This window comes from Coffea arabica, chromosome 5e (assembly GCF_036785885.1).
Source record: "Coffea arabica cultivar ET-39 chromosome 5e, Coffea Arabica ET-39 HiFi, whole genome shotgun sequence".
Lineage (NCBI taxonomy): Eukaryota > Viridiplantae > Streptophyta > Magnoliopsida > Gentianales > Rubiaceae > Coffea > Coffea arabica.
This window is the reverse complement of record NC_092318.1, coordinates 8,371,162-8,381,884: the sequence shown is the minus strand read 5'-3', so window position 1 is coordinate 8,381,884 and position 10,723 is coordinate 8,371,162. Positions and strand designations below refer to the sequence as shown.

The 10,723-nt window shown below is 34.5% G+C and overlaps 2 protein-coding genes across 2 annotated transcripts; both read left to right on the top strand.

Moving 5' to 3' along the window:
- Positions 1 to 699: 699 nt before the first annotated feature.
- Positions 700 to 2,816, top strand: LOC113743306 (uncharacterized). Its single transcript, XM_072048391.1, has 3 exons — positions 700 to 946; positions 1,283 to 1,499; positions 2,583 to 2,816. The coding sequence occupies exons 1-3, from the start codon at positions 898 to 900 to the stop codon at positions 2,632 to 2,634; spliced, it is 318 nt and encodes a 105-aa protein (XP_071904492.1). The 5' UTR covers positions 700 to 897; the 3' UTR covers positions 2,635 to 2,816.
- Positions 2,817 to 3,853: 1,037 nt separating this feature from the next.
- On the top strand, positions 3,854 to 6,852 carry LOC113743829 (probable glycosyltransferase At3g07620). The gene is made up of 4 exons (XM_027271926.2): positions 3,854 to 4,160; positions 4,298 to 4,530; positions 5,392 to 5,740; positions 6,185 to 6,852. The coding sequence occupies exons 1-4, from the start codon at positions 3,921 to 3,923 to the stop codon at positions 6,845 to 6,847; spliced, it is 1,485 nt and encodes a 494-aa protein (XP_027127727.2). The 5' UTR covers positions 3,854 to 3,920; the 3' UTR covers positions 6,848 to 6,852.
- The last annotated feature ends 3,871 nt before the right edge of the window (positions 6,853 to 10,723 follow it).

The following is a 10,723-nucleotide window of genomic DNA, read 5'->3' as shown; positions in this document are numbered from 1 at the left end:
TGATAACCTAATTCAACACTTAAATTTATTGGGTTTAGATCTTAATGTGTTCAGTCGCATTTGATAACTAAAAGTAAAACATTTGAATTAGTCAAGTGGCACTGAATTTTTTATGTAAAATTTATTCCAAACAATAAGTGATAAGTTATTCACTTATCATTAATTTGATACATTTGAATGTATATCACATTACTTAACAATTCAATAAATTAATAAATTCATATTTAATATTTCAGAATTTAGATTTCAATTTTCAAATTTTAATTTTATCAAACGCAACCTAAACTTGACATATATGGTATGCATCCAAGTATGACGTTGAATATGCTAACAGTGCACATAGGATTGATGCTATTCTTAAAGTTTATACTGCCATTTTATGAGTTAGCGAATTTGGAAAAATCCATCACCATGATTTAGATTAATCTAGATTTGAAATCCAATAAAAATTTTAATGTTCAAATATATCTAATTAAATATCATTTCAAATTCTTCCTTCACAACTTCAAGCTATCTCTTACTTAATCACCAGGGCGCTTTCAAAGTTCAAACCCAAACACCCAAAATGAATGGTGTGAAACCGCATGGACTACGTAATTTGTTGCTATCTTTAATATCCACAACTTTATCTCAATAAATATTACCTCATCGAGTGGTGTCTCTATCATGCTTGCCTGAGACACGTGACTGTGCTGGAATGCTGCCACTTTATCGCCAAGCCCTTTAAGCTTCGGTGGTAAGGTTTCACCTAAAAATCTGCTTTCCTTAGCTTAAACGAAAGCTCAAAATAATTTCTTCCAATTTCCAAAAAAAAAACTCAGCCAATTTCAAGCTTTCCTGCATCACTTGTGAATCCAAATTGAAGTGCTGATTGAATTCATTTATGTTTAGCAGACCATGAGTGGTGTTTCTCATCACACCCACCAAGGGCCCTATTCTCCACCAGGCAAGTAATTCAAGAATCAAAATTCTAAAGAATTTATACTTTTGCTAATAATTTCAATTGTGTATTTTCCAACTTAAGATTTATTCCTTGCAATTTTTTAATTCATGGCATTCACCAAGTTAAGAATGAAGTGATAAACATAAATCTAATTAATAAAATTATTTTGTTTCTATGAAAACAAAAGAATATGGTACGCTAAAATTTCTAAGATTTCTGAGTTAACGTTTGCGTTATGTGGCTTGTAGCAGTTAGTTTTCATAAATGTATGTTTTTATTTTTGGGAAAGAAAAGATTATTAAAGTTATATGTCAGTTATTACATGAACAAAATTTTCAGGGTATGCACCAACTCCTGGGGACTACCCTTCAGCGGTGCCGCCACCACCAGGGTTCTTCACTGATGGCTTCCCTCCACCACCTCCGCCTCCAGGGCCTCCTGGCTATCAAGGGTATTTCCGTGATGATTATCCTCCACCACCACCTCAACATATCTACCACCAGTCTTGGGATAATTACCAGGGTGATGCTTTCTGCTCTTCATGTTTGAGAAGCTGGTATGCCTCCCAATTATTATTATTATTATTTGTTTTTGTTTTGGTTGTTACTTGTTCGTCTTATAATCTTTTGGATCAGTTTTATCTTTGTTTATTTTGAATTCACATTCTTGTTTAGTTCTCTGAGGAAACACTTAATAACATGAACATTGTTAACACGTAATACTATAATTTCTAGCTATTAAGTAAATAATGAAATTTAGTTTTTCTTATAAATACGTATATGTGGCATACATCTAGATCTGTTAGTCTTGACTAATTTTGGTATTTAACTGTTCAATTTGCACTCATCATGAATTCCACAATTTGAACAAGCTCTTGTTAAATTAGTTTTATTCTGTAAAGAAAAAAAGATCGAAATTTTATGCCAAAAATTAAAAATTGTCCAACAGGGCTTTACCAACTTGGCTTCCTAAGGAAATCCGCAAGAGAAAAAAAAAAAAAAAAGGAAAGCCTTCCACACTCTAATACAAAAATAAGATGATAAATGATAATTTGCTAAAGAAGATCTGACTTAAGAGCAATAAACGACAAGGATTCCTAGAGTAAAGTTGGATGATTTTTACCAGTTAGGCTACCTTAGAAACATTTTCATTGGTCTTGGGAAATGAAAGCTGCATTTTATGTGCGTAGCACAAGAATTAATGGTCTTTTTCTCCTTTATATTTTTGGGCTAGGCACATTTTGGTCCAATTTTTTCTTTCTAGAGCGGGATCATATTCAATCTTGTAATGGAACCGAATCTCAACTAACATGGATCAGAACCTGCTAAATCTCTACCACCTAAGCAATTTACCTAACCTAACTGATTTGATATTCTAATTAGCACATTTTGTCCAATTTGTGTTTCTCCATCCAGTTCACTGTTTTCTTGGAATTGTATATAGTTATCTAAGGACTTGTCCGTTTACTGCTATTTCTTATTAGGAACAGCCATATATATATGACAAAGAGTATAAGCCTGTAAACTAAAATTAAAAATTGCTAGATGACACACACACACACATATATATATGTATATATATATATATATTACCATTAATTGTTCTTCAGAAATTTCATGCATTTTTCTCACTGGTGCAGCTTGGCAGTTCTCTGCTGTTGTTGGATATGGGATCGGTGCTGTTGGTACTAATTGAAGGGATGCTGTTGATTATTATGGACTTCCAAATTGCCAAAAGAAGAAATAAGAATCTGGAGAAAAAATGTTTTTAATTTCAAAAGAATTATGTAGGTTTGAGGACTTTGATTTTTTCTTCATTTCTTTATTTGTGTCCCTGTTTCCTCTCAATTCATGTCATCAGAAAATTTTAGAAACAGACTGTGATAGGTAATGTTGGGCTGATTAATGCGTGATTGTGCTTGCCACTGCAGCCACAAAGGTATAGCTAGCTGCATCAAGTCAAACCAAAAATAATAATAATGATAAATGGAGAAGCTTCAGAAAATATTTTTTTGTAAACATTTAATTGATTCATTTTCATGAATCAGAGCTAAATCTTTAAATATCGTGGCAATAAAGTCTAGTATGATCATTTTTAACTATGTTCATATCGATCGTACATGTGATTGATTCCATTTGGGTTTTCCAATCTTCCATTACAGATGCTATGTCGACTTTATCTTGTAAGATGGAGGGACTAAATCAGTAAATGGTGAAACATTAGTGAACGAATTGACTAAGACTCCAAAGATAAAAGATCAAAATGAAAATTGACGAGATGGGAACTTTACAAATTTTGTCATTTAACGAATTTCGCCAAGCTGTCCAACTTTATCTAATTCATGCTTCAAACAATAGCAATAACAAAAAGATTAATTTTTCCTACACTAATAGCGTATATACCGTTAGCACTGGATGAATGACAATTATATAAAATTTGAATTTGAAATCCAATTTTCGCACAGGTGTCATAAATCTAATGATGATAGTGTATACACTGTCAGTACATAAGATTTACTTGTAACAAAATCATACAACTATATAAATAGGAATAAATTGAAATTTATTAATAGCTTAAGTGATCAGTGCACACTGCAGAGTGATGATCTTCATAAACTAATTCTTTGGTCATTCAGCGGAGGATATGCAATCACGAGATACTCCTTTTGTAACGGCAAATATTTGTTAATGAAGAATTTCCTTTTGGTCTTGCGGAAAAATAATGGAGACCAACCATAATTTCCATTTTATTCTTTGCTTGTCTTTTAAACTTTTTGAAGATAATATTAACTGTACACTTGTAGTAATTGCTAATTTTTCCTCTCTGCGTGGTTTTGACTTTTTCTTCATCAAGACTACTTACTTTGGGTACTTATTCCCAATTATATGCCAAGAAACTGCTAAACTCAATGGACAAGTAAAGAATATTTCATCAAGTGAACTCAAATCATAGTAGTTGTAACTTGTAAGTGAGAAAGATGAGGCTGTTTTGTAGAACAGTTTCGTACGTTACTTTGTTTGCTTCCTTAGCTGCAGTTTTTGTAGCTGTGACAACAAATGGCTCCAAGCGTTTGTCTTTTTTCTCCCTTCCATCTTCACCATGGACATGGACGCCCACCATTGCCACTCCTCCATCATCCTCCTTCTCCCTTCCTCCATCCAGTGCAAATCAATCTTCGCCGCCAAACCCTAAATCTGCTCTTTACCCACACTTTAGTGTAAAATGTTTAACACATTTTTTACAAGTTTGTTTATAATTCTCATGCTAAAATTATTCGTTTTGTACGTTTATATTTGTAAGATTTCATTTCTTGCATTTGCCATTTTTTCTAAGATGTGTAAATCCATGGTGTAGAATCCAAAAATGCAAAAAGTGGTGGATGGTCTCATTAAAGATTTGGATGCTGAAAGCTTGAAGAGAAGAGGGAAACCAAGGGATGAGAAAATGGAGAAGATTGAGGCGAGTCTTGCCAGAGCTAGAGCTTTGATTAGAGAAGCCACAGTCAATGGCAGCCAGCAATTGCCTCTTCATGACGCGGACTACATTCCTCAAGGAGAAATTTACAGGAGCCCTTCAGTGTTTCACAGGTAAATAACAAATTCTTCTGTTTGAATATTAATTTTCACACTTTGGCATGGAATATTACAGAGGAAAAAAAGGAAAAGATAGCATATGGAATATTCTAATAGTTTAGTCTTGTTGGGAAATTAAGGCAATGAAACAGAATTTCCTATTTGGTCATACAGGAATTAAAACTTTGACCAAAAGAAAGGAGCTAAAGAAAAATTATTGTGATGAATGGCTTAATTATGATAAGTTCTTGTCTTAAAATATGCGTGATAATTGCAAAATTGGGGCACTTGGAATGTTAAATAATCTAAATGGTTAAGCAGAAAGTTCTTGGGTTCCTTTGATCATTATGGTGTAATCCACACCATCTGATCAGAGAACGCATAAATTGGAATTTTCTTCTTATGAAGTGAGTTCAAGTTTTTAATTGCTAGTTGATTGGCTCTCCACAAAGCTGAAATTGTGTTCGAATAAAGTAGTTTTATTTCAAATAAGGAAATTATTGACTTTTTGCTCCTTCATTGCCTTTGTTTAGTCATTAGTTGTATATACAAAATTAACACATGTACACGGAAGTACTACTTTTATACACCTTGCACTGATTATAGTGAACATGGACAGCTTGGTATACCTTTCTTTTGTAATTCAGGTGTATCAGAAGAAATTCTTTTTCAGGACAAACTTTATTCATGAAGTTCAGGAAAAGGAAACTGGAATAATCAGTTGAATATTGAAACAAGAATGCAAACCATATACAAGTCTATTATAAAGTGAACTGAGTCATTTCTACCTACATTCAGCAGTGCATACTACTGTTCTTTAACTTTATATCAGATTCAGCTCAAACCCTGTGGATTAAAGGGCGAGTTTTGTTGCAGGAGTTACCAGTTGATGGAGAGTCTCTTCAGAATATTCGTGTACGAAGAAGGGGAGCCTCCCTTGTTTCACTATGGACCTTGCAGGGACATATACTCATTGGAAGGGATATTTTTAGGCTTAATAGAGAAAAACACACGATTCCGGACCTATAATCCTGATGAAGCTCATGTATACTTCCTTCCTTTCAGTGTAGTAAAGATCCTTGAGCACCTTTTCGATCCAATTAGCCGTGATAAGGCTGTTCTAGAACGTGTAATTGGCGATTATGTTCGTATAGTTTCTACCAAATATCCGTACTGGAATAGAAGCTTGGGAGCTGATCATTTGACGCTTTCCTGCCATGATTGGGTACTTTTTCTCCTCTAAAGAAGATCGCTTTATCTATTTATTTTTCTCTAGTTCTTGACTTTTGTTAAGAGCTTGTGGTCCTAGTCTTTTTTTTTTACTTTACCTGAAGTTAATTTAAGAATGAGATTCATGGATAAGGGATTTAAACAACCAAAAAGACCAAGAGATCAAGGATTGACTCTGTTGTGAACCAAAATCTTTACTGAACATTAAGTCATTCAACTCTAATGAATCCACTCATTAGTCACTGTTCCCAAGCAAAACCATATTATCCTGTTGATTATAGTAGTGAAACCATGCACTCAAAAAAACAAACAATTAAACTTTTACAAGTTCTGAAAGAAGTGGATGATAACCAAGATTTAACTATGCTGATTTCAGTCAATAGGCTTTAAGTCACAATGTTACCACGCAACAACTCACTGGTGTAATTTGGATATGTAGGGGCCTCGTGCTACATGGTATGTTCATCAGTTATACTTCACTTCCATTCGAGCTCTATGCAACGCGAATACTTCTGAGTTCTTCAACCCCCGGAAAGATGTTTCATTCCCTGAAATTAACCTGCAGACTGGAGATATTGCCATAGTTACCGGAGGATTGTCCCCATCAAATCGAACAATTTTAGCATTCTTTGCCGGTGGATACCATGGACGAATTAGGCCTGCACTTTTTCAGCACTGGAAGAATAAAGACAGTGACATTCAAGTATATGAAAAACTGCCAGGGAATTTATCTTATCATGAAATGATGAAGAAAAGCAAGTATTGTCTGTGTCCAAGTGGTCATGAAGTTGCTAGTCCAAGAATTGTGGAGGCAATCTATGCAGAATGTGTTCCAGTAGTGATCTCACAGGACTATATTCTTCCTTTTAGTGATGTTCTTGATTGGAACTCTTTCTCCATTCAGGTTTCAGTGAGTGAATTGCCAAACTTGAAAAAGATTTTGATGGCAATTTCAGAAGGTAAACATAGAAAATTGCATGAGGCAGTGAAGCAAGTACTGAGGCATTTTATGATAAATGATCCTCCCAAGAGATATGATGTATTTCACATGATAATTCACTCCATTTGGCTCCGAAGGTTGAATGTCAAAATATATGGTTAATAGAAGTCATGTTAATTATGCAAACTACAGTATACTAGTTAAATTGAATATCCCCTCAAATGCTTGATTATTTTTTCTCAAACCAAACTCACTAGATTGATGAGAACATCACTGCCCCCCAAGTGAGAATAGAAATTGATAAACACTATTTAATTTGATTTGGCAAAACTGCCAGCCAAATGACACTGATGCTAATGAAAATAAGCGAAAAAAATTTCAGAATCTCTATTGGAAGAACAAGAATTCATGGGTAGTGTTTCTATGCTACAATGGCGGTAAAGTGCTTACCCCCAAAAACCCATTAAAAAAAAGAATAAAAAGAATAAAATTATGACATATCATGACTTGTGGAACAACATAGTTATACATCGACAAATAACCAATTTTTCTTTTAGACAAACAGGATATAATCTGATCCTTAAGTCTAAAGTTCTCAATCTTGGGCTTCTTTGCCGCTAGACGCACCACTAATGGCAAAATATAAGAGGAATCTTGGGCCTAACACAATCGTAGAGCAACTAACTGAACCCTATTTGTTGCAATTTAAGTAGGAAACCAGGCCTCGATATGAAAGACATGAGTTATCCTTTTACCAGCCATTGAAATATGCATCCTCATAAACATGTGAGCATGGCATCCTTGTAGCCTCAAATCCCTGCTGAGAATTCCTCCAGACAAATTGGACAATGGTCCAAGCAACCCTCTAAGCATTCGATTTTTCTTTGTATCGGTTCCTTGAAGAAATTGAACTGTCGCACACTGATAATTGCAATCATCATCATCATCTACTACTAATTCATTGTTATACATTTCTTGATCATCACCATCCACATCATTGATTGAGTCAGCATCACGACTATCATCATCTACTAGAGTCGCGTTCAATGTTAATACGCGATTCAAGCTGAAGACTTCATGGGATTTTACTCGGTCTAAAACGGATTGTACGATTTCTGCTTCTTGAGAAGCAAAATCATGCTTGTTTGGAAGAGCAGCTGAGAAACCAGAGATGGTGAAGACAACAAAAGATCATGTTTAATTCTGAATGATTATTTCTTTCAAACTCGAGCATGCAATGTTGAAGGAAATAATTAACTCGTCAGTTTAAAGAGATTCAATAGCATTGGTGTTTCCTTTGTCAATTCGTTGCCATGCATTGCTTTCGAGACTATCATAAAAAGATTCAGAACCAGGTCAAGAAATCTGGTACCAAACTATCAATTTGTGATGGCTAAGGAACCTGATCACGTTAGCAAATTTATATTATAATCTTCCAATCTTGAATTAGTATGAGGTTATGGGCAGCTAAGAATACTAGTATCTAGCTTTATACTCTTCACTTCCTAGAATCAATACTCAATTGCCATAATGTTTGACCATAGCTAGTGATCTCGCGTGTATGATTACGTTTTTCACCGCCACCCCCCCCCCCCCCCTCTTCTTCTCTTACTAGAGCAGTTAGAAAATGCATTTGAAATTTGGTACTTTACTAGTTCAGATCTAGAAATTTCAACCACCTTTTTTTGACTTGGTTTCAGATAAAATAATTTACTTCACAAATTTCATCCACTTTTTTATCTTCCCAATCACCTTTTTATCTCACATACATCACATCACAAAAAGTGCTATAGTAATTATCTCAAATAAATCATCCAAATAAACTCCTATCCAAACAAACTCACTAGTTTATAGCAGTTGCTAAAATTTGCTCTGATTGTAACATTTAAAACGATCTTTTACAGATTATTATGAGTATTTCAGCCCCTTAATAACGCGATTAATGCTGCCATATTGGTGCATAGGTATTGGAAAAGAAGGGCTTACCATTCGTTTGCTCTATTTGGAAAATAACCTTTTTTGTTTTTTGGAACAAAAGAAAAGTGGTAGGGGCAAAATTAGGGCGTCAAAACTGGAAAGGAATCAGCAGCCAATCCATTGTGGTACTCTTCAAGTCTTTTTCAATTGGGAGTTTGATTGGCCATTCCTCAACTAGAAAGCAGCTCAAAAGGAGTTTGTCTGGCGCGAGGACGCATCTCTGCTGCATCTCCATGTCATTATCACATCATGGTACGAGTTTATTTCAGGTAGGAGATTTGCTCTATGCTGTTGGTGGGGGTGAAGGTTGCTGAGAAACTGAGCTAGTTGTGTCACCCAGGTAATTTGCCCCGAGAGTTGAGTTGGTTTTTCTCTATCAACTCCTCTTAAAAAATTGGCAAGAGAAGATTAAGTGCTCGAAGAATGGTGAGAAGTGTTACAATTTATAAAGTAAGGTGCATTGAAAGTTTATTACATATTTTATATGGTTAATTGAAAGTATGATTATTTTTGAAATGTACAAAGTCTTCTTGAATTACATGTATGAACATGGATTTTATGAATATAATACGAGTATTTACTAAGTAAGATAATTATTGTTATCCAAACCTTGACTAGGACTGCTAATTGGGTCAAGTTGACATGTTGGCCCAATTTATGATCCCTGAACAATCTATATAAATGGCTGGGTTGGTTATGGACCTATAAACTTGGGCCCAAGATTAAAATGTTGTGTTTGGGCAACTTACAGCACAACTTGATTTAAGCACAGCCCATATCCGTTTTATAACTTTGTATAAGAATGTTTAACATGATATCAATAGTTATATCATACCGTTACTTATTCTGTTGAAGTTAGCATTGTTTAAGAAGTTTGTGACAGAAATTAGACTATTTTTATATTAATTGAATTATTGAATCTGCCCAATTTAACCCCAAGGCCTATGAACTAATAGGGCCAATCTTGGGCCATACGTAGAAAGCCTAAGTTGGCCTGGAGTCGGGCTCAGCAAAGCCCTATCCAAAGGACCCAATTAATTGCCCTACATGTTTTTGCCGTCGAATGCTCGATCACGTCTGCTCATGGTGGAGTTTGTCCTTGACTCTCATGATCTGCTAGGGTAGAGTTAACTGTTTATGACGACCGTTTGCATCAGAAGGAAAAATTGCACCACTAAATTTTCAAAGCAAGTTCAACAAGTTTCTTAAAGTTAGGGGGGGAGAGGTAATGATCCTTAATTGGAATTCAACCTAACCATCCTTAAAATTGAGAAACAAGTACATAATTAATTAATCATATAGTTTCACAATAATCAAATAAAAGAAAGTAAAAAAGAGATGAACTAAACCAAAAACCAAAAATAAAAAAAAGGAAAAAAATAAGAATTATTACCAAAATTAGTACAATGCTAACTTGCTAAGCGATACTTGACTTCAATAGGAGGAATGAAGAAAAGTGAGATAGAAAGTTTCAACTTTAGGGTCCGTTTGTTTCGGGTGAAAATGTTTTCCAGGAAAATATTTTCCTAATTTCCCGTCTTTGGTTGCACAAAAGTTACTGAAAATATTTTCCTATGTAAAATATTTTCACTCATCTTATGGAAAACAACTTCCCTTCCAAACTTATTGAAGTTGTTTTCCGAAATGCATGCATCCCGCCTGTAGTATGTTCCAAACTTACTGAAAACATCTTATAGTATGTTCTTTTTTTTTTTAGTGTAAACAGGAGGATTCGAACCCAAAACCTCTTCCTTACACTCCCTCCCCCGTACCACCCAACCCTCCCCGTAGTATATTCAAAATAAAAAAAAAATCTCATCCTATGCTAGTAATTAATTATGTATAATAGGGATATTCTTTTTTAGAGAAACTTTCAGCAGTGAGAGTGCAAGATATATGTCACAATAAGCATTGCATGTGATTGATATTTGACACTAAATGGCCAGCAATTTATTTATTGCTTAAGGAGATATTTTTTATTCATATATACATTTCTCCAAAATTTTTTAAAGTTAAACAATGAGATAAATTTTCTTATTTTGCATGGGAAGAAGTATGTAG

Coding starts and splice junctions, on each gene's coding strand:
- LOC113743306 (XM_072048391.1), top strand. CDS start 898: ATGAGTGGTGTTTCTCATCACACCCACCAAGGGCCCTATTCTCCACCA. Junction 947..1,282: donor AGGGCCCTATTCTCCACCAG/GCAAGTAATTCA, acceptor CAAAATTTTCAG/GGTATGCACCAACTCCTGGG. Junction 1,500..2,582: donor TCTTCATGTTTGAGAAGCTG/GTATGCCTCCCA, acceptor TCACTGGTGCAG/CTTGGCAGTTCTCTGCTGTT.
- LOC113743829 (XM_027271926.2), top strand. CDS start 3,921: ATGAGGCTGTTTTGTAGAACAGTTTCGTACGTTACTTTGTTTGCTTCC. Junction 4,531..5,391: donor AGCCCTTCAGTGTTTCACAG/GTAAATAACAAA, acceptor GTTTTGTTGCAG/GAGTTACCAGTTGATGGAGA. Junction 5,741..6,184: donor CGCTTTCCTGCCATGATTGG/GTACTTTTTCTC, acceptor TTGGATATGTAG/GGGCCTCGTGCTACATGGTA.